Source organism: Euprymna scolopes, chromosome 29 (genome assembly GCF_053919585.1).
Source record: "Euprymna scolopes isolate OS-2025 chromosome 29, ASM5391958v1, whole genome shotgun sequence".
NCBI classification, from domain to species: domain Eukaryota; kingdom Metazoa; phylum Mollusca; class Cephalopoda; order Sepiida; family Sepiolidae; genus Euprymna; species Euprymna scolopes.
In genome coordinates, this window is record NC_136510.1 from 74,706,424 (window position 1) to 74,732,137 (window position 25,714).

The 25,714-nt window shown below is 33.4% G+C and overlaps 2 protein-coding genes across 5 annotated transcripts in view; one reads left to right on the top strand and one right to left on the bottom strand.

Moving 5' to 3' along the window:
* The window catches only part of LOC145252725 (CCR4-NOT transcription complex subunit 6-like), a 268,803-nt gene extending 260,463 nt beyond the window's left edge, over positions 1-8,340 (bottom strand). For all 4 annotated transcript variants that reach the window (XM_080112579.1, XM_080112578.1, XM_080112577.1 and 1 more), the window contains exon 1: positions 8,205-8,340. The gene's annotated coding sequence lies outside the window, so the exon portion shown is untranslated. The remainder of the gene's footprint in view (positions 1-8,204) is intronic.
* Positions 8,341-8,524: 184 nt separating this feature from the next.
* Positions 8,525-25,714, top strand: part of LOC145252726 (large ribosomal subunit protein uL1m-like) — an 82,578-nt gene continuing 65,388 nt past the window's right edge. Inside the window, exon 1 of the mRNA XM_080112580.1 lies at positions 8,525-8,639. Coding sequence (XP_079968706.1) covers positions 8,579-8,639 — 61 coding nt within the window. The 5' untranslated portion in view covers positions 8,525-8,578. The remainder of the gene's footprint in view (positions 8,640-25,714) is intronic.

Here is a 25,714-nt window from a genome sequence, read left to right on the forward strand (position 1 = left end):
AAACATACATACATTATCGCTTTTATATATATATAGACTAACGGGGGGGGGGGGTACCCGGCGTTGCCCGAATGTTTGGAGGTGTGTATGCTCGGGCGGGGGTAGGGGGTGTTAATAAAAACATAAGAATTAGCAAAGTAAAAAAAACTAAAACAGAAAAACGAACGTTAAAACTTATCCGAAAAATAAAGCGGGGAGGGGGGGGGGTACCCGGGCGGTGGAGGGGGGCGGGGGTAACCAAAACATAAGAATAAGCAAACTTAAAAAAAAAACTAAAAAACTAAAAAAAAAAAAACTAACGTAAGGCAAACGAACGATGGTAAATGTAAAAATCGGAATAACAAAAAAGAAAACAGAAAAACGAACGTTTAAAACTTCTTTAAAAAATCTGAAAAAAAAAAAAAAAAAAAAAAAGTAAAAACACGTGAAAATGGCTTAAATAAGCCCGTTTCATATTAAAATTTAAAAAATCGGTAGGTATCCGGGTGTTTTTGGGTGTGTGTGGTCGATCGGAGGTGGGGAGGGGATTGTTAATGAAAACCTAAGAATAAGCGAAGTAAACAAAAAAACAGAAAAACGAATGTTACGTGAAAAATGGCTTAAATAACCCTGCTTCAATATTAAAATTTCAAAAATCGAAAAAAAAAAAAAAAGACATCTCACATCACGATTTGGACCCAAAACGTTTAGATAATGACCCAACGCTCTAACCAACTGAGCTAACACGACGTACATGAAATTGTCAGTTCTTCAAATCTTTGAACTAAATCAGGTTATGACGTCTGACACATGCGTAGAACCGATCTCGTCATGAGAGGACGGTTTTTACTGACCCCCCCCCCTAGAAAAGTGCTGATTTCAGGGTGAAAAAATTAACGTTTTTGGCCAATTTTTCAATATTTTTCGGGTGAAGGATGGGGCTTTCATATGAGACCAAATTTGTAAGTTTTTAGCAGACATACAAACACACATATTTTCGCTTTTATATATATATATATATATATATATATATATATATATATATATATATATAGACTAGCGAGGGGTACCCGGCATTGCCCAGGTGTTTGTAGGTGTGTGTGTGTGTGTGTGTGTGTGTGTGTGTGAAAAAAAAACAAAAAAACAGGTGCCCGTGAAAAAAAAGTGCTAACGACGCGCAGTTGGAAAATAAAGTGTGAAAAAAAATCAGGTGCGCGTTTTTGATTGACGTGACGGCGATGGGTATTCAGCAGTTAGCATTTTGTGCGGGACAGTTTTTAATGAGGTCAATAAATCGGTTTGTTTGTTTTTAAAAACCTGCTGCCTCATCTCGAAATGAAAGCTGACCAAACGTTACTTAGCTCTCTAGAGACCACTGGCTCTGGGCCTGTGATTAGAGTCGAGTTTCGCTTTTTTTTATACCGAAAACCGAATGTAACGCGTGCCGATGCGGGAAATGTCGAATAATTAACATTTGAAATGTCAATAAAATTAAATAGACAGGCGAGCTCCATGGTTAAGTATGAGATATTACAATTTATAGATGATATAAAAAGTTTTAAGTTGTGAACCGAGCGAGCGCTTCTCTGAAAGAAGCCTTTTGTGGACATCGAGGAAAAGCGTACATACATACATTTTCGCTTTTATATACATATATATATATATATATATATATATATATATAGATAAATTATTTTGCCTGTGAATTAAACATCAATTAATAGACTATTTTCAACCAGAAATTTGAGATAAGTCTGTTTCACACTCTTATTACTTGCTAAGAATGGTGACACCATGATTGAATATCAACAAATTCAAGAGTGCAGTACAGAGAGCCCCTGCTTCATGAGAAACCGAAACAGTAATGGATCTAGTATATGGACGCTAAGATTTGATGAGAAAAAAAAAAAAAAAAAGTTCCAGAGTCAATTTCTACTCCAGAACAGAATCGGCCATAACAATTTCAGGAAGAAAAGTGACACACCTACAATTGAGCGACACGAGCAGAGCCTTTACAGGATTAAACAAAAGCCATTTCATCCTCTAATCTACAACTGAACTCTAGTTGACTTCTAGATTAGCTGCATATTTCAAATGATCTGAAGGAGACCGGCAAGAAGCAACACCAGAATAGAGAGTGGTATCATCAACATAGATATTAATCTTGAATAATATTCTCTAGAACATTGCTCAAGGGTGTTTGTATAACATCATGATAGCATTAATGACTTCATTTGGAATGCCATATGCCTTTAAGATGCTGGCCATTTTTTCTTTATGTACAGAGTCAAAAGTTTTGGAGAAATCTACAAAGAGCACGACTGCCTCAAGGTTTGACTCCTTCGATTAGTCTCTTGACTGTAAGAATTTGACTGGTAGTAGAGAAACTCTTCCTAAATCCATTCTGGTTCTTCCCGAGTACTTTTTCAATCTTTGGTTGGATACGGTTGAGAAGCATGGCCTTCTAGATGTAGAAGTCACTGAGTTTATGTACCTGGGCAGTAACATAGGTTCTACGGAGAGAGAGATATCGAAATTTGCATCTGAAAAGCATAGGCTGCATTGGATAAACTGTGGTCAGTATGAATTTAAAGTCTAACTGACAAACTGTAAAGGCAGTTCTTCAGAGCAGTAGTGGAGTCTGTCTTTGTTTATGGTGCTACAACCTGGACACTCACGAAAAGATTGGAAAGAAATCTAGATGGCATGTACACCTATATGCTAAGAATAGTGTTAAATATATCTTGGTAAGATCATCCCATGAAGCAGCAATTTTATGGCAACCTACCTGCCATATCTACTACCATCAGAGAGTGATGTCTACGATTTGCAGGTCATTGCCAGAGGAGCAAGCAAGAGCTGGTGAGAAATGTGTAACTCCACAGCATGGGTGCACAAGCTTAGAACGTAGATCCATGTATACCTAGCAAATTGCACATGATGCCAAGTGTGATCCTGAAGATCTGAGGCAGCTAATGGAAGACAGGGAAATCAGGAGAAGAGAGAGAGACACACACACACACACACACACACACACACACACACACACACACATTGGTGTGGGCAAGGAGCTCGACCAGACAGTTTGATATAAAGAAACCGTGTTATGCAACAGAACACCCAGGGACGCCAGCATTAATAAGGAAAAAGAATAAAGAAACACCATCGAAAATTACTTACAAGTTTCAATCATAAAAAGACCTGATAATGACATTTTTACCAATATCATTTTCTAGGGATTGGGGGCGGGGAGAGAGGTCTGATCAATATTAGATTTTAAAGGAAACTAAAGGTACCAAAGGTGTTTCAGTATTTGAACCTGTCTTTGGGCAGGTATTCGTAATAGTACAACCTAACTAAATATACATTGTGTGTGTGTGTGAGAAAGAGGGATTAGACAGAGATAGAAACAGATAGGAGATAGATGGTTAGTAACGCCATTCTCAAAAAGTGAAACGTCGTTGTCCAAATTGCATATTGTTTTTGTAACTTAAAATGCAGATCTAAATTAATTAAAATTGAAACAATGCATGTGACAAATACAGCAGAAAAAAACTAATAAGCTTATCATTTTAGTAGTTTATTTTCAAGACTTACGTTTGTTTACTTGTTTTAGGGGAGGGGAGACACCAAAATAGAAAATACAATAAACCAAAACCGGTTCAATATTAAGACTACTTAGGTTTAAAAAAAAAAAAATAAATAAAAAAAACAAAAAAAAAAAAGCGGTAATGTCCAAGATCAGTACTGGGGGGGAAGGGTCAAGCTACCTGAAGTTGATACGGTTGATTATAGAACGGAAATTCAAGATGGCGCCTGACTCTCTTTAACACGGTAAGTTTGGGAAACGGTCTTATAAATAAAAAAAACTAGACAAAATACTGTTAAAAATCCACCGAATATATGTCAACCTATGTCACGGTAACATATTGAGCGAGTTTTTAACAGTATTTTGTCTAGTTTTTTCCAAACTTACCGTGTTAAAGAGAGAGTCAGGCGCCATTTTGAATTTTCCAATACATCGGTAAACGCTGTTTTTCGAGCTGAATAAACATGTTATATTGAATAAAAAAAAAATGTATCCAGTTTGGTAGAAAAATAACTTATCTTGCCTTTGATAACATTTATTTGTTATATATTTGCTTTTTGACAACTTTTTCGAATCTATGTGTACAGTAATACAAACCCTGTATTTTTTTTAACCTGGAAGGTTAAAGTACAGAATAGGTACAAAACCCCCTCCCCATGTAAAGAATAGCTGTCTAAATAAGGTTATTTCAGCCAGCACGGATCAATAGTACCCCAAAAAGCTTTAATTTTTCAAGTTTCCGATTATAATTGTTCCGTACTTTGTTGACCTTAATGCCCTGGAAAAGTCACTTCTAATTAATGTTTACCAGTTTTAAAATATGCAAACGAACCTGTTTTTTTTTTTTTTTTTTTTTTTTTTTTTTCAGAATATCGGAATATTTTAAAACTGGTGAACATAAACCAAAAGTGACCTTTTCAGGGCATTCATGTATATAGGATCAGCTGGCAAAGAATGTCAACAAAGTGCAGAACTTTATTTCAAATTAAGCTAAGAAAACTTTGCCAAAATTGACAAATGTTTAAAAGTTAAAACAAGAACAATCAACTTAAATCAAGCAAAGGGAGAACTCGGAAATTCTAGAAAGTCGTGAGGAAATTCAAAACAATATGGACATAAATTAGGTTGTTTTCCAGGTCAACTCCTTAAATAGATTCTTATCGTAAACGAGTGGAAGCCATTATATTTATACATAAAACAACAACAAAAGAAAGTACTCCAATATAGGTTTGTTTTTGTTTTGGATTTTTCCACATTTACTAAAAATGATATAACGCGAGGAAAAGGAGTCAGTGCTTGCTTCGCTTCTTATTTATGAAAGAAGAAAACAAAGGATTTTCTAGGAAACGATTTGCAGTACAAGTAAATACAATGTGGCCTTTTTTTTTTTTTTCTTTTAAGACAACGTTGAATACAGAGAGAGAGAGAGAGAGAGAGAGAGAGAGAGAGAGAGAGAGAGAGATTTAAAAGTACATTTGCAAGAATGGGAATTTCAGCTTCCTAGAAAGAGAAAAAGAAAAAATCTTTATTCTTTAACAATTAATAGTGAAACTTTTTTTTTTTCAAGGTTGCAAATACTCATAGAGAATCTCAGGCTAGACTTTGTCAACGCAGCGTCGCTGCGATGGCCCTGCTCAGCTATCCAGTCCACCAATACCTCTTTCGTATAGGAGGGAGGATTGATTTGTTGCCAATCGCCTGAAGCACCACTACAAGGAAATGCCAACTGATTCAATTACAACAAATCTTGCACCTATCTAGAAGAGAGTGCTAGATTTCTCAATCTAAATTGATCCCATGCCTAACTTTTCTACAGTGAAAAAAAAAGTCTATCGTTATAAGACAGCAACATCATGAACATGTAATCTAAAATATCAGTTCCGAGTTATGTCCCCTATGTGTGAACCTTTCAGTCTACTTAACGTCTAAGAATGCAATTTTACACAATTTTCCGTAAAAATTACTTTAAGCTATAACTTTCTAATCTATGAAAGTTTGTAATTTTTGGATATATTACTATTTTCGACGTGACAATCAAGTACGTAATATTGTTTTTTTGCTTTAAACGACATATTAAAAAATCGATCTGTCGATTATCTTAACAAGCACCAAATATTATTCCTGAACATTGTTATTGTAATAAAAGAAAAAGGCAAGTTCGTGGTTTGCTATACTTTAACGTTTTTTTCTCCCTCATAAAAGTACATTAGTCAAAATTACAACAATGCTGTCACAAAAGTTAACGTATTGAAAGAAACTTAAGAAAAATCTTTAAATTCTTACGACGTGCCCCAGCGTAAACACCCCAACCTTCCCATAATAATAAACATTTCCCAACCTCGAAAGCCGTTGTTCACTTAACATGGGGAGGTTGGAGGGTATTCATTCCGAAAGTCGTTCTTAACATCGGGGTGGTTGGGGGTTTATACTACGCTGCTGGGGCAGGTCGTAAAAAATAAATAAATAAAATAAATAAAAAAATACCTAAAATCTTTGGTAATCATTACGATTACAGAGATAAATTATTTTAAGAAAAATACAGCTGGAAAATTAGCAAAAAAAAAAAAATAAAAATAAAATAAAATAAAAATAGATACTTATGCACTTATGTTACCGTGGTGAAATAACGTTATTTAGAAAGCCATTCTTAATACGGGGAGGGGTGTACTGTATTACTGTACACAGATTCGAAAAAGTTGTCAAAAAACAAATATATAACAAATAAATATTATCAAAAGCAAGATAAGTTATTTTTCTACCAAACTGGATATATTTTTCGTGTTTTTATTCAATGTAACATGTTTATTCAGCTCGAAAAACATAGTGTTTACCGATGTATTGGAAAATTCAAAATGGCGCCCAACTCTCTTTAACACGGTAAGTTCGGGAAAAGGTGTTATAAATAATAAACTAGACAAAATACTATTAAAAAACCACTGAATATATGTCAACCTATGTCACGGTAATATATATTGAGCGAGTTTCTAACAGTATTTTGTCTAGTTTTTTATTTATAACTCTTTTTCCCCAAACTTACCGTGTTAAAGAGAGAGTCGGGCGCCGTTTTGAATTTTCCAATACATCGGTAAATAGTATGTTTTCCGGGTTGAATAAACATGTTACATTAAATAAAAACACTGAAAACATATCCAGTTAGGTAGAAAAGTAACTTATCTTGCCTTTGATAACATTTATTTGTTATACATTTGCTTTTTGACAACTTTTTCGAATCTATGTGTACAGTAATACAAACCCTAACTTAAAAATACTGTTAAAAACAGCACGGTAACATAAGTGCATAAGTACCATAAAATAGATTTATAAAATAATAGAAATAGATTTTGCTTTACCAACTTATTTGTGATCTATTTGCGTTAAAATGAAAATATTTAATAGAAGTTACAAGTCTTTAAAGCACGCGTCAATACCGATTCTAGGCGAATTAGTCATCTTTGTTTACGTTACTAACCAACTTAAAACATGACTGCTTTGCTCAAAATCGGTATTTTAAGAACTTCGAAGATTTAAACATCAATCTTTGACGCAAATAGGTCACAAATGAGTAAGTAAACAAAAAAAATAAAATAAATTGATTTGGGCAAATTTCCAATTGTATTTCCTGAGAAAATAATTTATGTCGGTAAATAGTAATGATCACCAAATGTTTATAGTTTAACATTTTTTCCAAATATTAATTAGAATATTAATTACAAAAAGTATCCTTGTTGATTTAAAAGAATTTTATGTAGAAATTAGTCGATTTTTATATCAGGTAAAACAAGGATTTTTTTTTTTAAGTACAAATTATAATTTCATTATTTTATAGCTTATATAGAATTTTAAAATTTGACAGCTGTTTAAGTTAAACAATGAAAAAATATAAGGGAAATAATTTACAAAAAAAAAAAAAAAAAAAAAAATGCATTCAATAAAATTTAAGAAAAAAATAATGTAAATTAAAGAATTAAAGTAAGAAAAAGATTAAATTTATGGAGTATACGAATTAGATATTCAAAAACAATTCTGTCCAGGAAGCAAATAATACTTTAAATATAAATAAAACATACACCTGTTTTCTTGCTTTAGTTCAAATAAATGTCTTAAAAGGATTTGATTTTGCGAGTTGAAAGATCACTGCTTTTTTTCGTTTTTGTTTTTTTTTTTTTTTTGAACGAAAAGAAAGAAAAAAAAAAAACGAATTAATTTATATTATTTTAAGAAAGTTGCTTGTGTGTATACATTGTAACTTATTTTTTTTATTTATTGTAAGCAAAGGAAACAGAATCTTATGACTATTTTGTTTTTAAATAAATTAAATTAAACCCAGCTAGAAAAGACTTTAAAACATTTGTCAAATTTACAAAATTTTATTTACCTGGAAGAAGGAAGTATTAGATATGATTAATTGAAACGTTTTGGGGGAAAATAACGGTTTTAAAGGAAATAAAAATACGTTTCAAATGACTTAAGAGAATAACACTAAACAGTGGCAACAATGTGCCCAAGGATAGGGGGAAAAAGACGACCACAGATGGTAATCATATTGAAGATGATTTATTATGAGTTACACATCAATTATGGGCTAAAATAAAGCTGAAAGCATTCTTATGATGCTAAAACAATCGGTGAGACTTACCTTCATCTATAAATCCCCCCAAAACCTCTGGTAACCAACTTACAGTTCAAAGCAGATGCTCCGTGAGAAAGAGCTTTATTGAAACAAATATGTCTGACAAGATATCTTACATTTAAAATGTAACACAGATTCTGATTGGTCAATATTCAACCTCTTCAATAAGGACCTTTTTATTTATTTTAAACCTTACATGAATTACGTTCTAAATTTATTTTTTAAAATTTATTTTTATACAATAAAATCACGAAAACATATGCTAAAAAAAAAAAAAAATTTTTTTAAAAGAATTAGTAACAAAAAAAAAGTAAATATTTTTTTCTTCCCTTTTAATTATTGAGCATTTTATTCACAACCAACTATCCGTAGTTTTCAATATGGTTGCTCTTACAATGTTCCGTTATTGTGGCAATGTTTTTAATCAAGCTCCAAGATATTGTAAGTGTGTGTTTTGTTTTAAAAGTAGAGCATAAATATTTTTTATGTCTATGTGAACGGTTAATAGACTTTAAAATTGGTTAAAACTTATTGATTTTATTTTCTAACGACTTCATTATGAATGTCCTTCCCACGTCTTTCCACTGTTCGAGACATGTTTTATACGAAACTCTGCACAAAAACAAACCGATGCACTTTTAATTTGTTGGATATTATTTAAATTTATATATATATAAATCTATCGTCTGCATTAAAAATAAATAAAATATTACGAAAACTCACTTGCACTATTTAGTGTAAATATTATAAGGAAATAAGCATGAGGGTTATGTAAACTATGTTGGATGATATATTCTCACTCGCAAATATTAAAAGGTCAAGTCAAAACTGAAACATGTGATAATTGATCCCTATATTATTGTTTTGACGTTCTTAAAGTTAAAAGAAAAAAATAAATTTAATGAAATACAAATTCACACGTTGGTTTTCAATACTAATATGAACATGATGTATGAATTAATCATTTATTTACATTAGGGACTGCCAAAATTCACCACAGAATTACCTCACCCTATATGTAACACGATGTAACTTTATTATAAATTAATATTATTAGTATAACTTTTGTACCATTTAAAAGAAGGGCAAAATAAACCAGTAATAATTAAAAAAAAATTTTTCATCGAACGAAAATAATGAAATTGCGAGACGAAAATTGTGTTTACATAATTGGCGCTTTAAAATAACGTTCCCATGTAGTAGACATTCCGAATGTGAAAACGTACCCGTATTTAATAAATCTAGCAAAAATCAACTAAAGTTCAGATATTCGTGAAATTTTCGATACTTGTGCATTTTAGAATGAAATTACATATAAAAGGCAGTTTTCATAAAATATACAACGAGAAAATATTTTTTTAGTGCGTGTTCCCCTCCCCCATTGATTTTTTCGAAATTCGAACAAAATATACTTAAATCTATCGACATTTCTATTTATTATGAAACATAAGAGTTCAAATAAGTAAAAAAATATTTATTTTTTAAACATTTAAATACACATATTGAACAAAAATTTACCTTGAAGTTGTAATTAAAAAATTGATATAAACTTATTATTATGTTTTTTTTTTAAATAGCGTTTTTTCGAATTAATATATACTATAATCAGTTGAATTGCCAAGAAAAAGAAACTTCGTAAACATTAATTAATTTTTAAAATATTAAAATTCCATTATTTAAAAATGTTCCGTTACAACAGATTTTTAATTAATTGTGTTTAAATTTTTTTTAAATATTAAGTTTTAATATAAACATGACTCTTGTCAGCTATTTTATCGCCAGATTAAAACCAATTTGAAAATATTAATGCACAAATATTATGCATTTTGTAGGCCTCCCTCATATTTTGTTTGTCTCTTTTTACCGAACAAAATATGGACTCCGTAGGTAACCAAATAAAAATTCAGTAAAACCGTATTTCATATTTAATATACAAATGTGTATTTGTATTTGCATGAGTATTATTAATCATTAAACTGTGTAAATCTTAAAACCTAACAAAATTATAACAAAGATTAATTATTAATTGCAGTTTGAAGAAGATAAACAAAGGTTTTAAAAAAATCATTAAGTCGCTTCTACTTTTCCATAGTTCGTATAGTTAACACAAATCTGACGTCATGGAAACATGTGGTCCATTCTTCACAGTCGTTTGGCAGTCCCTAATTTACATAAATAGTAAATATACGATAGTAAACTTTTACAATAACACCAGCAGGGTACTTCACGGGAAACATGGACTCTGCGTAAACGTGTTTTTATTTAATGATTGCTCTCTGAAAGCGCATACGCAAAAGGTTTTCTTTGGTTTATTTAATCACGAAAACTCTTTTGAAGGTACTATTTGAGGTCAAAAAGGGCGGGGGCCAAAAGCATTATTTGAATATGTATGAAAAAATAATTTAACAAAAAAATAAAAATATTTAGTGGAGAAAATAAATAAAATGAACTAAAAATAAAATAAAAACGCACGAAATAAAAGTATGAATCAAATTTACCCAAAGAAAAAAAATTAAATAAAATAAATACACGCACGATTAAAAACAAAAGTCTGAGACACAAAGGAAGTGAAAGAAAACGCTTTCAGGGAGCAATCATTAAATAAAAACACCGTTTACGCAGAGTCCACGTCCCCCATGACAGTACCCACCACCAGCAGCAGTACTTATTATGCCTGCTTCTACCCACCGCCAAATCACAATCAAGAATTTATCTCATGTGCTTCAAATGAACTAACCAATCGTAATTTTTTTTTAATTGATGGAAACTATTCTAATATGAAAAAGTATTTATAAAAGTCAATAAATAAAAACCGGTGCTTATTTTCCCGTCCCCTCTTAATATTTGCCAACTTTGCAGTATTTTTTTCTTTTCGGTTTATCTTTATTTATTTAATAGAACTAATGTTAAAGTGTGGTATCTGTTCTGATACCACACCTAGTTTTTTCTCTCCTCGGGCAGTGAAAGAGAAATCCTTCTAGACTGCGGCAATAAAAATGTTTTTTCAAAGAATGAATGAGAGTTCTTGGCTTAATAGATGTTTAATAGTTGTGATTGCAAGGTCAGTTGATAGGGGAAAGTCAAGGAAAACATGGAAGGAAGCGATAAGGATGGTCTTGACACAAGGAGGGATTGTTGTAGAGGGTTGAAATGTGAGCGTATTAATCGACCGTACAACTGAGAAAGTAACCACAAGGCAAAGAGGTAATAGCAAAGAGATGACAAACACAAATGATCAGTTAAAGATGATAGATATTGCATTTTATTTACCGGGAAATCGTATTGCAATGGGGATTGCAAATCAGGAAGCAAGAACGGGCATTTCGTGTGGGTGAAATTCGTGTGTCTCTGAGGTAGAATGATGTGCTTCAGATTGGTCTGTCATGTAGATAGGATCTAATGTTAGAAAAAGTAGCTGGGCGTCGACAGGATATTGGATATCAATGAGCACTGGAACTAATAGCTGGTTGTCAGTAGGTATTGGAACGGGTAGCTGGACATCAGTGGGCACTGGAACAGGTGGCTGATCGTCAGTAGGGTACAAGAATGGGAAACTAGTCATCAACAGGTGCTGGTAGCTGGATGGTGGCTGGAAGTGCTGGAACAAGCTGGAGGCTGCAGGAGTTGCTGGCTGTAGATGGGAGTCTGAGGGCTAGCAGTTGTAGAGAGTGAAGTATTTATCACAGGTAGTTTGTGAGTCATCCTTGAAAGGACGGTTTGAATTGCATTATTAGTTTGGTAGTTAGCTCTGAAAAGGGCTGTTTGAACTACTGTTGTTACTAATGCCGAGTCTCTTGGCTGCTGGGCTCATCAACTTGTGAAGACAGGATTTGGGAGGCTCCTTGCTCCCAACCTGTTCTGGATTTATTTATTGTTAAGGATTTCCCCCATTTTTTATACAACATTTTATTAAAAACTTTATACAAAGAATGAAGGGGGTCCTTATAACAATGCAGCATGAAGCCAAAAGGGAATGGAGGTAAAAGGGGCGTCAAGGGTCATCCACTCTGTCTGTTCGTAAACTAGTATCAATCACCATAATACTGCATTCACTATATGGATTCAAGTTATTTAAAATATCCCCACATAAATGAATTTTATTTACAAAGCAAAAACATTTTATTTACAAACAAAACACAATTTTTTTATTTATATATAAAACAATAAAAACAAAAGAATAAAATACAACAGGAAAATGTACATGTGAACAGGTACGTTATCAGATGATAGTTCATGGGAAATATCTAAGCCTGAAAAATACACCAAAATAAAGAAAAATAACAATAAGAAAAAGAAATGAACCAAATAAAATACTATGTTGTGATAGTGGGGGGGGGGGGCTCCCAACCTATCTAACTAAAGTGCTCGCTGTTTTCCAGTTGTTGCCGAAAGTAAAAGAGTCACTTCCTAAGAAGGAGTGGGCAGTCTAAAGGGCAAAAGAAAGGCAGGATGGGGTCGTAGAGTATGGGGTGGCAACCAGACCATTTAGGTGGACAGGGGAGAAATATAACTTTACTGGGAGAGAGCATTCTGAAGGTATTCTATTTAACATAAAATTGAAGACAGGACTCATTCTCACTACTACTAAAGGACTGTTCTTTTGGTTTTGACTTAGGACCTAAGGTTGGCATGTGCCATGCTTAGACAGGAAACATGTATTCAAACTTGTTTTGACTAAATCAATATAAACTAGTGGTATGGATTTACCTCCAGTTGAAAAGGAAGGCAACCTTCTATCACATCTGATTTTGATTTTAAGCTGATGTTTAAAATACAAAATCAGATTGTAGATAGAATGTGGCACCTCCCCACCCCCATGCATACACACCCTATCTAGGCATGAAACCTACACCACTATTCTAACTACAACTAAAATCACTAGGAACACCATTTGTTCTTACCTGGGCCACAAAAGATTTGTGTTGTGGGTGACTGATGCCAAATTCAGGCATGTTATCTGCTCTGAGATGATATAAGCCATTATTCCACTGACATATGTCTAGAAGTCATGCAGCTTGGGGCAGTTGAAGAAATTGTATTCAACTGTTTCTATTTGATCCTCCTCGCAAAGTGAACAAAAAGGGTTGTCATCCATACCAATCCTGATGTAGATCCCATTGAGGCATAGTGCATTGTGAACCAATCGGCAGATTATAGAATACTCAGAATTGTTGAGAGAGCTCTAGCTTGGCACTCAATTCCATCAGGAATGGGTCTCCTCCTCTGATAGTCCCAACCACTCTCCAATTGGGTTTGGAGCAATCCCCATCACTAAATCCCGATATAGTACGTTCCTAGACTGGGTGAAGTCACTAAACCCTGGTTGCACTCTAAGTGCATCTCAGCATTCATTGAAAAACTGCGGTTGATCTCTTGGCTTATATTGATATTCGGCCAAGTTATTGGGGGATAAATTTGGGAAAAGTGTTCTCAACTGCAGAACATCATTCAGGTATGCCAATCTTTATGACGTTGTAAATATCTCAAAGGCTTGAGATGCATATCATTACATCATTGACAGGAGAAAAAAGAAAAGAAAAGTGAAGAAAAGCGGAAATAGTAAATACAGCCCCAAGAGAAGGGGAGGAGCGTTAATTGCTGATTGACTTTGAACCCACCACAAGTGGCTGGATTACTGATCTTTGGAATCTTGTACTTGACTACAAAAATGGCCTGTGGCAGCAAGCAAGCCATTCTGGTGATTTGCTGTGAAAGTTGCTGGCTAAATGGAAAAGTGTTCTAGTTACAGAAATTAGCTCGATAAACAAACCTAGAGCACTGAAACAAGAACAAACAAAAAATTAGATGATATAGGCCTAAACTAGAGGTGTACCGATTAATCGGCAGATAAACGGTAATCGGTCTAAGTGCCACTTTGCAGATTAATCAGTAATCAGCTGATTTGCTGATTAATTGGCTGATTAATTACTTTTCTCTTTCCTATTAAATTTAAACCATTTCATTACTGTTAAGTGACTCATCAGATAGCTTTGACACATTTATATAATAGCTACTAATTTAACTTAACATTTGTTAAGTGTCTGGCCACTATTATTGCTTTTTGCCTTTATTAAATAAAATTACAAAATACTAAGTACAATTTTGAATTCTTAAATGAATATAATTAAACAATTAGATAAGAAAAAAAAGAAATTACAAACCAACTACAAAGTACAAATTGTAATTCTTTAAGTGAATAATTATAAGCTGAAGTTCTGCACCTGCTGCTGCTCTACTTCCTCCTCTAATCTTGTTACCTCATAGTTTCATCAGTATTTAAAGTTGAATACTTTTAAATTGTAATGTAGAAACAAGAGTTTCTCCATTTTCAGTACACAGTCTGTTCTTCATAAGTTCATACCACCTGTACTAAAGAGCCTCTCACTCTTCACAGATGACAGGAATGTGTTTAAATATTTTGAAGCCAATTTACTCAGCAGTAGTAAGGTCTCCTGTGTCTTCTTCCATCCACTAAAATGGATTATCACCTTTTGCGAGCTGTAGTAAAGCTACGTAATGATCAAGTTCTTTTGTGCACTTAACCATAAGAGATTTACTTCCTTTGAGTTTAGATTGTGATTCTTGTAATTCTGTTGTAGTTGCAGTCTACAGTTTTAATGCAGCTTCTACCTGCTCTAAATTTTGATTTATTACTGTAGACTTATTGTGATTGTATTTCTGTTGTAGTTGCCGTCTACAGGTTTAACTCAGCTTCTACCTGCTCTAAGTTTTTATTTATTACTGTACGTTTATTTGAAGCTAATTCATCAAAAAGGTATGCAAGCAATACAGTTTTACTTTCACTTTGATCTTCTTGTCCCTCAACAATACTTGAAGAAGTGTATCCTGCTGATTCTGCTTCATTTTCATCAGTAAAAAGTAGATGTAGAATCTAGTTATTAATAGTGTTTTCCATGTCATATTTTTTAAAATTTAACTTTGAATCTTGGATCTAGGAAAGTAGACATATACAAGTTTTTATGATTTAGATAGGATGAAAATCTTGTTTCTATTAATTCATTAAATTGTTCAATAGTGGTAAAGATTTCACTAAAGTCAGAAATATCAGAATTAGATTGGTCAGCTTTTGAAAGAAATAATCTCAAAGCCAAAATTGTAGGTATTATCATCGATATAGTTGAAGTTCTGTGACTTGCTTCTTTGGTGATTTCTTCAAATGGACTCAGTAACTAGACAATTTTTTGAGCAAGTCCCCATTGGTAAGTTGTTAAGGTAGAAATCTTATCAACAGCATACATTACAAGAGCTTTTTGTTCTAAATTTCTTTTTAGCATATAATATGTTGAATTCCATTGTGTGGTCACATCTTGAATGAGTTTGTTTGTTTTTTTTTTTCAAATTAAGCTGATCCTGTATTTCAGTTAATTTGCTAATTATTAATGGAGAGTGATAAAAGTGAGAGACTATATTTCTTTTAGTTGTAATGATTGTTTTAACAGCCTGTTGGGAAAATAATGAGTCATTTATTGAGAGTTGTAATGTATGTATGGAGTATGATAGTCATTCTAAAGCATATTCCCTGACACCAGCAACCATATTTGTTCCTGAATCCCACAAGACCAAGAAAACTTTGTTGAAGATTTTATACCTATTCAGAACATTGTGCAATTCTTCACTTATTCTTGCATCTGTGTGTGCACCACAGAATGGAACCACTCTAAGCACAGCTCTGCACTGTTCAAAGTCATTTGAAAGCCAGTGACTTGTCAAACTCAGAAAGGGAGCATTATTTGTAGCAGCTGTCCAAATATCTGTAGTATATGAAATGCTGCTAATTTCATCAAGGATTGAATTTTTGTTTTTACTTTTGTAAATATATTGGGAGTACTGTAATTTAGGCAAAATTTTGCAATAAGCCTTTTAAATCCAATGTCAGATGTTACAGAATATAGTTGAATATTAACAGCAATCATTTCGCTTATCAGGTAATGAATCTCTTGTGATTTCTGGTGATTAATATCCCAAAATTTCCATTTGGCTAATATTAATTCTATAGTAGTTTAGTGTTTCATTGGAAGCTTGTAGTTGCTGCTACTTGTTCCTGGAATATCTGTCCCTGAATATTCATTGTGCCTCCTTTTCTTATCTTACACTATTGCTTCTTTTGGATGAGCCTTTCTAAGATGGTTTACCATATTAGTTGTTGTAAAAGCTTTTGCTGATTTGCCACTCTTTGATGTGATGGTTTGGATAACTTGCAGGCAGCTGTATTCTAATTTTTGGAATTGATATCAAAATATTTTCAGTAGAAACTGGTTGCCATAATGGTTGAAGGTTGTTGTCAATATGTAGTTAACTTTTTACATATTTAAATAACTTATGCCTGATATCTAATAAATAATTTATCTCAATAAAATATACATTATCTTAACTAGAAAAATAAAAATATATATGTAATGATAGCAAGAACTAAAAAATGAGGAACAAGAGTATGACTGATGAAGAATGCTTCATTTTTTGTTTGCACATCGTTGCAATTTACTGTACAATTCCTCAATTTGAAAACTGAAAGATGAAGTAATAATTTTCTTTAACAGTGATTTAAAGTACAAAATAATAATGTTAATTCGATAGGAAAAGAAAGGAGGGAAATTTTCCATATGCTTACATATATTTGGCTCAAATTCTGTGCAGTTGTTAAAGTTTACATGTTGACAGTTTGTCATGCCTGTGATTTGATAATATGGTGTTGATGATGCTTATCTCTTCGATAAATTTTCACTGGCAGGTAAAAAAGGGAGTTAACGTGTCTTCGTTTACAATATAATTTAATTAATATTAGAATCATTTATGACAACAAAATTTGCTGATAAATTGACATTAGAAAACCTATTAATTGGCCGATTAATCTGTAATCGGCCAATTTTGTAATCGGTGCACCCCTGGCCTCAATAGGAGGCAAAAAGAAAAGAAAATAAAAGGGAAGAGAAAAGAAGAAGAAAAGAAAATGAAGAAAACAGGAAATAGTGAATATAGCTCCAAGAGAGAGCTGGGGCTAGTCGCAGATTGGTTTTGAATCTGGCACAAGTGACTAAGTAACCGGCCTTTGGAATTTTCTACTTCACTTCAAGGATTACCAAAATGACCCTCGGCAGCGAGCAAGCCATTCTGGAGATTTACTATAAAGTTGCTGGCTTCATGGATAAGCATTCCGATTACAGAAAATGGCTCGATAAACAAACAAATGACTATAATTTCAGGCCAGATTTCTTACAGTCAAAAATGTTTTGGATATTTCTTGATAGCGTATGTGTTAATTTTGATTCAAAATTAAAGTCAGTTGTTTTTGTTTAGCTATGAAAAATTAAGTTTTATGCATTTTTCTTTGTTGTGGAAAAAGTCGTTAATATTTTTAGCATGCATGGTGGTGATGTGTTGGTTATATATCTGTTTATACTGATTGGCATATACGAGTTTGTTTTATTCTAATGCAAAAAAAGGTGCAGTAACATGGCTTGGCCAAAAAAAGGTTAGTTTGAAAGTTAATTTCTAAAAGGTAGCATGTAAAACGGATATTAACCAAATATAACGATAGTTTAATTGATTAAAACTACTCAAACTGAATGAATAAATGAAATTAATTAAAATACGTCAAAGTTATTTTTGTAACATCTATATATAAAAGTGAAAATGTGTGTGTGTGTGTGCATTTTTGTGTATGTCTGCCAAAGGCTTTTTTCGCCAGGATTCTCGGGGGGGGGGGTTACTATTTCTTGTAACTTTTTATATGCTACGAGATCATAATATGTAACACTTATGAAACGACGTCGTAAAAATCTTTTATTTCAGCAAATTTTATCTTACAAAATTTGTGCTGTGAATTCGTTTTCTCTATAATGCTCCTATGGCATGAGATTTGACCTAGAAAAACCTCCTGGGTTTATAAACACTTATTTTTAACTCCTCTAAAGTTATTACTTTCGCGGTGTCATGTTATGTCATCAGACTATTAACCTCAAGGCTTTAGGTTCGAGCCTACCTTCGTCCTAAAACTTTTTTTTGTTTTTGTTCGTTTTTTTAATATTTAAACATGATTATTACTTTTAGTTTCCATCTAGCCTTGCCAACATACCCACCGATTTAGCCCCGCCAACACACACACACCTATTTTTTGCATTCGCTGTTTTTTTTTTTTTTTTTTTTTTTTTTTTTTCCAGATTTTTAAAGAAGTTTTAACACCGTTCGCTTTTTTTTTTCCCCATTATGTTCGCGTTTTCTTTTTTTAGTTTTTGTTTTAACAATGTTCGTTTGTTTATTTATAATATTTAAACAGGGTTGTTACTTCGCTTATTCTTTTGTTTTGATTTACCCCCCCCCAACACACACACCTCTAAACACCTGGGCACGCCGGGTACCCCCGCTAGTATATATATATATATATATATATATAAAAACCAAAATGTGTGTTAGTGTGTGTGTGTGCATTTTTCTGTATTTCTGCTAAAGGCTTTTTTCTCGCGGCTTCTCGGTCAGCTCACTCCTTCTTAAAACTTTTCATATGCTGTCTAGATGAGAATATGTACACCTTAGCAACTGAGGTCATGCGTGTATTTAATTTGCCTGGCTTTTAAACGCTATTTTGTTCCAGTTTTTTAGATCGCCAAGTGTTTTTTTCGCTATTCAGTATAAAAAAAGCAAAACTGAATTTGAATTAAGTGATGTAAACGTTTGGTCAATGTCGGCTTTTCATGGTCATATCAGACGATTGCTTTCATTTGAACAACACTCCCATAATAAACGGGGGAGCTGCTTTTCCTTTCCAAAGTTGGGTTTTCACCTCGTTAAAAACTGTCCTGCAGAAAATGTTAACTGCTGAATAGCTATTGCTTACGTCGTCGTAAATCTTAACTCCGTGACTTCTATTTGACCTCATTAAGCAGGCACCTGTCAATTCTACTTAAATAAATTCAAACGTCTTTCACTTACTCTTTCTTGCTGACCGAGCGGTTAACGTCTCACGTTTTTTTTCCAACTTCGCCTCAGGGGTTTGGGTTCGATCCTAACTACCTACCAAAACTTTTTCTTTTTGATTTAAGAGCACACACACCTCCAAACACTCGGGCAACGCCGGGTACCTCCGCTAGTCTATATATATATATATATATAAAAGCCAAAATGTGTGTTAGTGTATGTGTGTGTATTTTTGTGTATGTCCGCGAAAGGCTTTTTTCGGTGGGATTCTCAGGGGGGGAGGGTTTACTATTTCTTTTAACTTTTTATATGCTATCGAGATCATAATATGTAACACTTATGAAACTACGTCGTAAAAGTCGTCTTCTTTTTTTCTTTTTTTTTTTACAAAGGCATCACCACTTATCAAGGCCAAGAGGCCACTCGAGGATAAGGGTTAAAGAGTGTACAGTAGAAATTGGACACTATAGTAACTGTTAGTAATGGAGATTTGGTAAATTTGTTAACTTATATGAAATGGTTCATCAAAAACTTGTTTACGTTGGACTTGAAGACAGCCATGTTGTAGTCAGCTGGAAAGCAGAAAAACGGAAGACAATTCCACAGGCGTGCAGTTCTAAGAAAGAAGCTTTGTTCATGGAATCTACGCTTAGGTTTAGGCACAGATAAAGAGTGGGGGAAACTAGTGATAGTGTTTTCTGCTAGACTGGTGTTTCTTGTGAAAGTTTGGTGAGGGGGGAACCATAGAATGGAGCTCAGCCGAGCACCTGCCATGAAAATAACGATAAAGCAGAGACAAACTCCTAACATCTCTTCTGTAAAAAAGAGGTTGGAGGGAAGAGAAAAGGACATCCCCCACAAGGCTACGAAGTCTATTTTGAACTCTATCAAGCCAGGATAAGTCCTTTCTAGCAGCTCCTGCCCAGATGTGGCAACAGCACTCCATCCTTGGACATACTTGGCTCTTAAATAGATAGAGAATTGCATCAGCAGTGAGATATCTACTGGATCGATAGAAGGATCCCACCATTTTTCCAGCGGCCTTGGCAACGGATTTAATGTATGTGTTCCATTTCAGATCAGGAGTAAAAGTCAAGCCCAGAAGCTTGTCAAAACATGAAGCCTCCCCAAGACGAGAGCCATTCATTTCAATTGATGCCAGATGGGGATCAGAGCGTTGATGATGTAAAGATAAAAGCTTGGTTTTAGATGCATTAAAAGTAACAAGCCACCTCTTCCCCCATTGTACGACTTGCTCAAGATCAGAGGAGAGAGATTCAGAGAAAACTTGGTCGTTTATTGTCTTAGATGTGCTACCATAGATAGTAGTGTCATCAGCATAGATGTCTACGAATGATGTAAGGATGTGATTTGGAAGATCATTAATATAGATCAGAAAGAGAGTTGGGCCCAGGATGGACTCCTGAGGGACTCCAGCATTAATACTAAGAGCTTCTGATTTTTGCCCATTAACCACTACTCTTATGAACCTATCAGAGAGAAATGATTTAATAATTGAGAAGACATTTCCAGCTATACCATAGCTGGATCTCTTGTGAAATAAACCTTTATGCCATACTCTATCAAAGGCCTTTGATATGTCAAGAGCAATTTCCCTAGAAAGGTAGCTTCTGTCGAGAGATTCGCTAATCCTATGAGATATAACTGTAAGCACATCTGCTGTAGATCTAGCAGAAGGAAAACCATATTGCATGTCACTAAGAAGGTTATTTTTGCTAAGATGGTTGATTACTTCTCTATTTAACACGGATTCCAGCAACTTACTCAGGACGCACAGGAGACTTATTTGGCCTGTACTGTGAGGGAGTGAACGATCACCTGAATTCTTAAATACGGGGCATACTGATTTTCCAGATGACGGGAAGCAATTCGCCTTAAGACAACGTTTTGTAAGGATGGACGCAAGTTCTGGTTGAAGTCTTTTGAGTACTATAATTGGAATACCGTCAGTTGCGTTACTGGAATCAAGGTTTTTATTTCAGCAACTTTTATCTTACAAAATTCACGATGTGAATTCGTTTTCTCTCTACTGCTCCTCCTGCTGCTATGGCATGAGATTTGACCTAGAAATACTTATTTTCGACTCCTCTAAAGTTACTGCCTTCGCGGTGTCGTATTATGTCATCAGACTAACAACCTCAAGGCTTTGGGTTCGAGCCTACCTTCGTCCTAAAACGTTTTTTTTTTGTTTTTGTTCGTTTTTTTTAATATTTAAACAGGGTTATTATTTTAGTTTCCATCTACCCTTGCCAACATACCCACCGATTTTTCGCATTCGCTGTTTTTTTTTTTGTTTTTATTTTTCAGATTTTTTAAAGAAGTTTTAACATCCGTTCGTCTTTTTTTTTTTTTTTTTTTTTTTCATCACGTTCACGTTTTCCTTTTTTAGTTTTTGTTTTAACATTAGGCACCGCCAAAACTGGGGGGGGGGGGGGGGCAGGTCAGTACTTTTTGACGGACCGTCTTTTTAAAAATCTACCAAAAATCAGGTAATTATCCGATCAATACGAAATTTTCAGCGATTATTAGGAGAAGAATGAACTTTATAACAGTGTACTTATTTTTCATAAACGATATTTATATATATATATTTTTTTGCTTACAAAACCCCCCCTTGTTTTGAAGTGGGAACAAATATGCTTAAAATAATCATCTGAAACTGAAATCAACATATTGTGTTGTTGTAAGGGACAGAATTATAGATTCAAAAAAAAAAAAAAAAAAAAATTGTTTGCATACCTTATTTTGACGTCTGAATATCAGAACTTCGATTGTGTTTAATTATCCTGCTTTTGAGTTTTGAAGTGTGAAATTCGGTGAATATGTTAAGTAAAATAATTAATTTAAGTTAAGTAAAACAAAAAAAAAAATTTTTTAATATTTATACGAAAAAAGCTATTTTAAAATTTTTGATAAATAAATTAACAATTTTTTTTTAGCGAGCCGAATAATGCATGACCATTATTAAACAGGGCATGCTTTGAATAATCGATACCAAAAAAAAAAATTCGATAAATATTGTGCCCTTTGTGTTAAAAATAGCATCATTTTTTTTGATCCCGTTTGAAAACGTTTGCCGCCTTTCGACTACGATGGACCAAACGCGCTGAAATAATTTTTTTTTATTCTGCTTTAAATTGCCCCCCCCCCCCATTTTGGGGAGCCTGGCCCTCACACACATACACATTAAAAACCAAACGCATACAAATGGTCACCCATCTGGTACTGGCCAGCCTCAGCTTAATAATACATTGAAATTTTCGTCACTGAAAAATAAGTTTTTTTTGGCCTGTTTGGTCTTCCATAGTTTGCTTTTTATCAAACGAAAACGTAAACAGAGTCGATCTGAACTCTACGTCAACGCGAAATATCTGGTTACCTATATGAATAAGTGGAATTATTTGAAATTCAGGTACTTATATTATAATACTTTTGCATATTCTCTTAGAAAATCATCCTAAATCTTAGACAATAAATAAATTAATTAATTATTTCAAAAACCCTTTTTTTTAAATATTTATGTACGTTTTTTATGCAAGACAAAAAATGTCAATTGTTAACTTTTTGGGAAAATTTAACATTTAAAATTGAATTAAAAATAGTAGAAAAAGTTTTACATTATTCTGTTTTCTATATGATAAAATTCAGGGTTTTATCTTTCTGGAAAAAAAAAAAGTTACTCAGAAATAATGGATTTTAATAAATGTAATTTCGTTTTAAAAAACAACAACTTGATTTTGCGGCCATTTTTGGCGGTGCCTATTTAACATTGTTCGTTTGCATCACGTTAAACAGGGTTATTACTTCGCTTATTCTTTTGTGTTGATTTACCCCCCCCCCCCAACACGCACCTCTAAACACCCGGGCAACGCTGGGTACCCCCGCTAGTAGTTAAATAAAACTGTTTTTATTTCTTTTCATTGTCATTATCATGGTTTTTGATCACTACTAGAGGAGGAATGCCTTCCTGGTTTCCCACCACCTGGTTTTGTTTCTGGCTAAGCATGATCACGTAAGACTCAGTTGGCTTCAAGGTCGTTTCTCCACTGAGCTTTTGTCTTTTCTCTTAGTCCTTTCCATTGTCTTGGGCTCAATCTGTTGCTCTAGATGTTTACCTGTTGTTTGCCCATCCATGCTTGTTTTTCTTGTCAGAGTTTTTTCGTTTATCTGAACTCCTTTTATCATGGCTATCATGGCTCCATTCACCCCATGTATTAACTTTTATTAACTTTATTATATATCACAGAGGAGACAACAGAAACAGCAAAACTGAAGCTGGCCTGACAGGGCAGTGTATATACAAATGTAGGCAAATTTGGGCATATTTTATTGGTTTGAGAATATAGGTTCTTTTTTACTAATTGCCATAAAATTGTAACCATAGAATAGTTTTATAATCTTCAAAAAGCCTACAAATTTTCATGTAGTTTCGTCCCATAGAACCAAAGATATGAGCATTTCAATATTCAATTTGACTATGAGTATATATATATATATATATATATATATATATATATATATATATATATATAGAACACACCAGTTTTTTTTTGGCAATTTTATAAGTTCGAAATATCGGTGACTATTCACCAGAATTCAACAAATGAAGATTCACTGGAAAGGTAATGACCTGAATTGTGTAGTGGGCTATGTGACATTTGCCCTTAAGGTTGTACATTATTTTTTTTTTTTAAGTAAGGGATCACTTATCTATATAATTGAATGTAAAATGAGCACCCACTTTGTGGCCACCTGGGTTATAAAGTGGGTGTTTATTTTATGTTAAATTAATATAGAAAAGTGACCCCCCCCCACTTTTTAAAACTATAATCTGTTCATATCTTTGAAACTACTAATTTCATGGGATTTTAATTGTTGTTTTAGTTTTCAGCACCTTCAAAAACCTTCAATCGTGGTAATTTTAATGGATTTTTTGTGGGTGGAAAGATACTGCACTTTCACCAATATTTAAATTATAGTCATTTGTTTTCCTAGTTTTGCATATGAATTACAAAATATCTGATATGCCTTCAAAACCTCTGGCCTTGATGGAGGGGAAACTAAAACTTGCTGCTATGGTTTCAAATGAGCTAAAATAACAGCAAGAGGAGACTTGATTTCAAATGTTTCTCAAATGTTATACTTCCTCTGTTTGGTTTTTATACATAAAGTAAATCTCACAGTGTATAAGGATTATTTGATACTGGAGATATTCATAATCGTACCCTATTTACAAAACAAAGGAGTTGGGGTGTCTTAGGCAGCAGCAGCAACAACAACCATGTTTCAATTTTTTTTTTTTTTTTCGAGAGTGGGGTAAGTTTTCACTGGGAAATGCTGGTTAGTGGGTACTGCTAGTATTATAAATGTTTCGTCTGAAATATAAAGTGAAAATAATCTCATTTTCAGGGGCGTAATTGCAATTATCACTAGTGCTTCAAAGTTGTGTTTTGTGAAAATGTATTAATTTATTTTTGTTTCGGACTATTATTCTCATCTTTATTAGTTGTTGTTTTTGATCTTTTATTGGTTTTGTTTATTCACAACGTTTCGGCCAACTATTCCTCTGGCCTTCGTCAGGTGGTAACCGCGACGGATAGGAACTTCGAATCTCCTAACTGCATTCTCAGTCACTGTCATCCGTAGTTGTTGTTGTCTCACCACATTTTGGCCAATTAACCTCTGGCATGCTTTGGGTAGGATTGAAACCGCTATCCTCAGACAATGTTCATCTGGAACTGTAGAGATTCAACGTCTCTATCAACTGCACCACGGGCCCCGAAGGGCGATCAAGGTTGGATTCTTTGATCTTATAAATCCACGTTTATTTATTATCTGATCTTCCATAGTCGCATCCGTACCGATTAGTATATATATATATATATATATATATATATATATATATATATTCCTTAATTAGCCAGAGGAATAGTTGGCCGAAACGTTGTGAATAAACAAAACCAATAAAAGATCAAAAACAACAACTAATAAAGATGAGAATAATAGTCCGAAACAAAGTAAATTAATATATAATGCTCATCTCAAAAATGAATTCCAATTAAGGAATAATATATATATGTGAAAATGTACTTTCATCTTTAACATTTTCATCTTCATTCGATAATTTATATGATTTTTTTCTGTTTCTGTTGAGTATGAAGAACCATTCATTTTTATTTATTGTGGACTATTATCCTCATCTTTTCTTAGTTGTTTCACAATGTTTCGGCCAACTATTCCTCTGGCCTTCGTCAAAATAGTTGGCCGAAACGTTATGAAACAACTAAGAAAAGATGAGGATAATAGTCCGCAATAAATAAAAATTAATAAATAATACTCATCTCAATGATGAATCCAATTTAATAATATATGAAGAACCATTTCCTCAATTCTTTTCGTTCCAGTTTTTTCTGTTTTCATTTTCTTTCGGTATTCCATTTGTATGTTCCTTTTGCAATTACAGTTGTTGAGGTTGTTGGTGCCTAAAAATTTCTATAATGATATTTTTAGATTCGTCCATTTTTTTTTCCATCAGTTAAAATTTTTGCTGACTTTTTCACGTC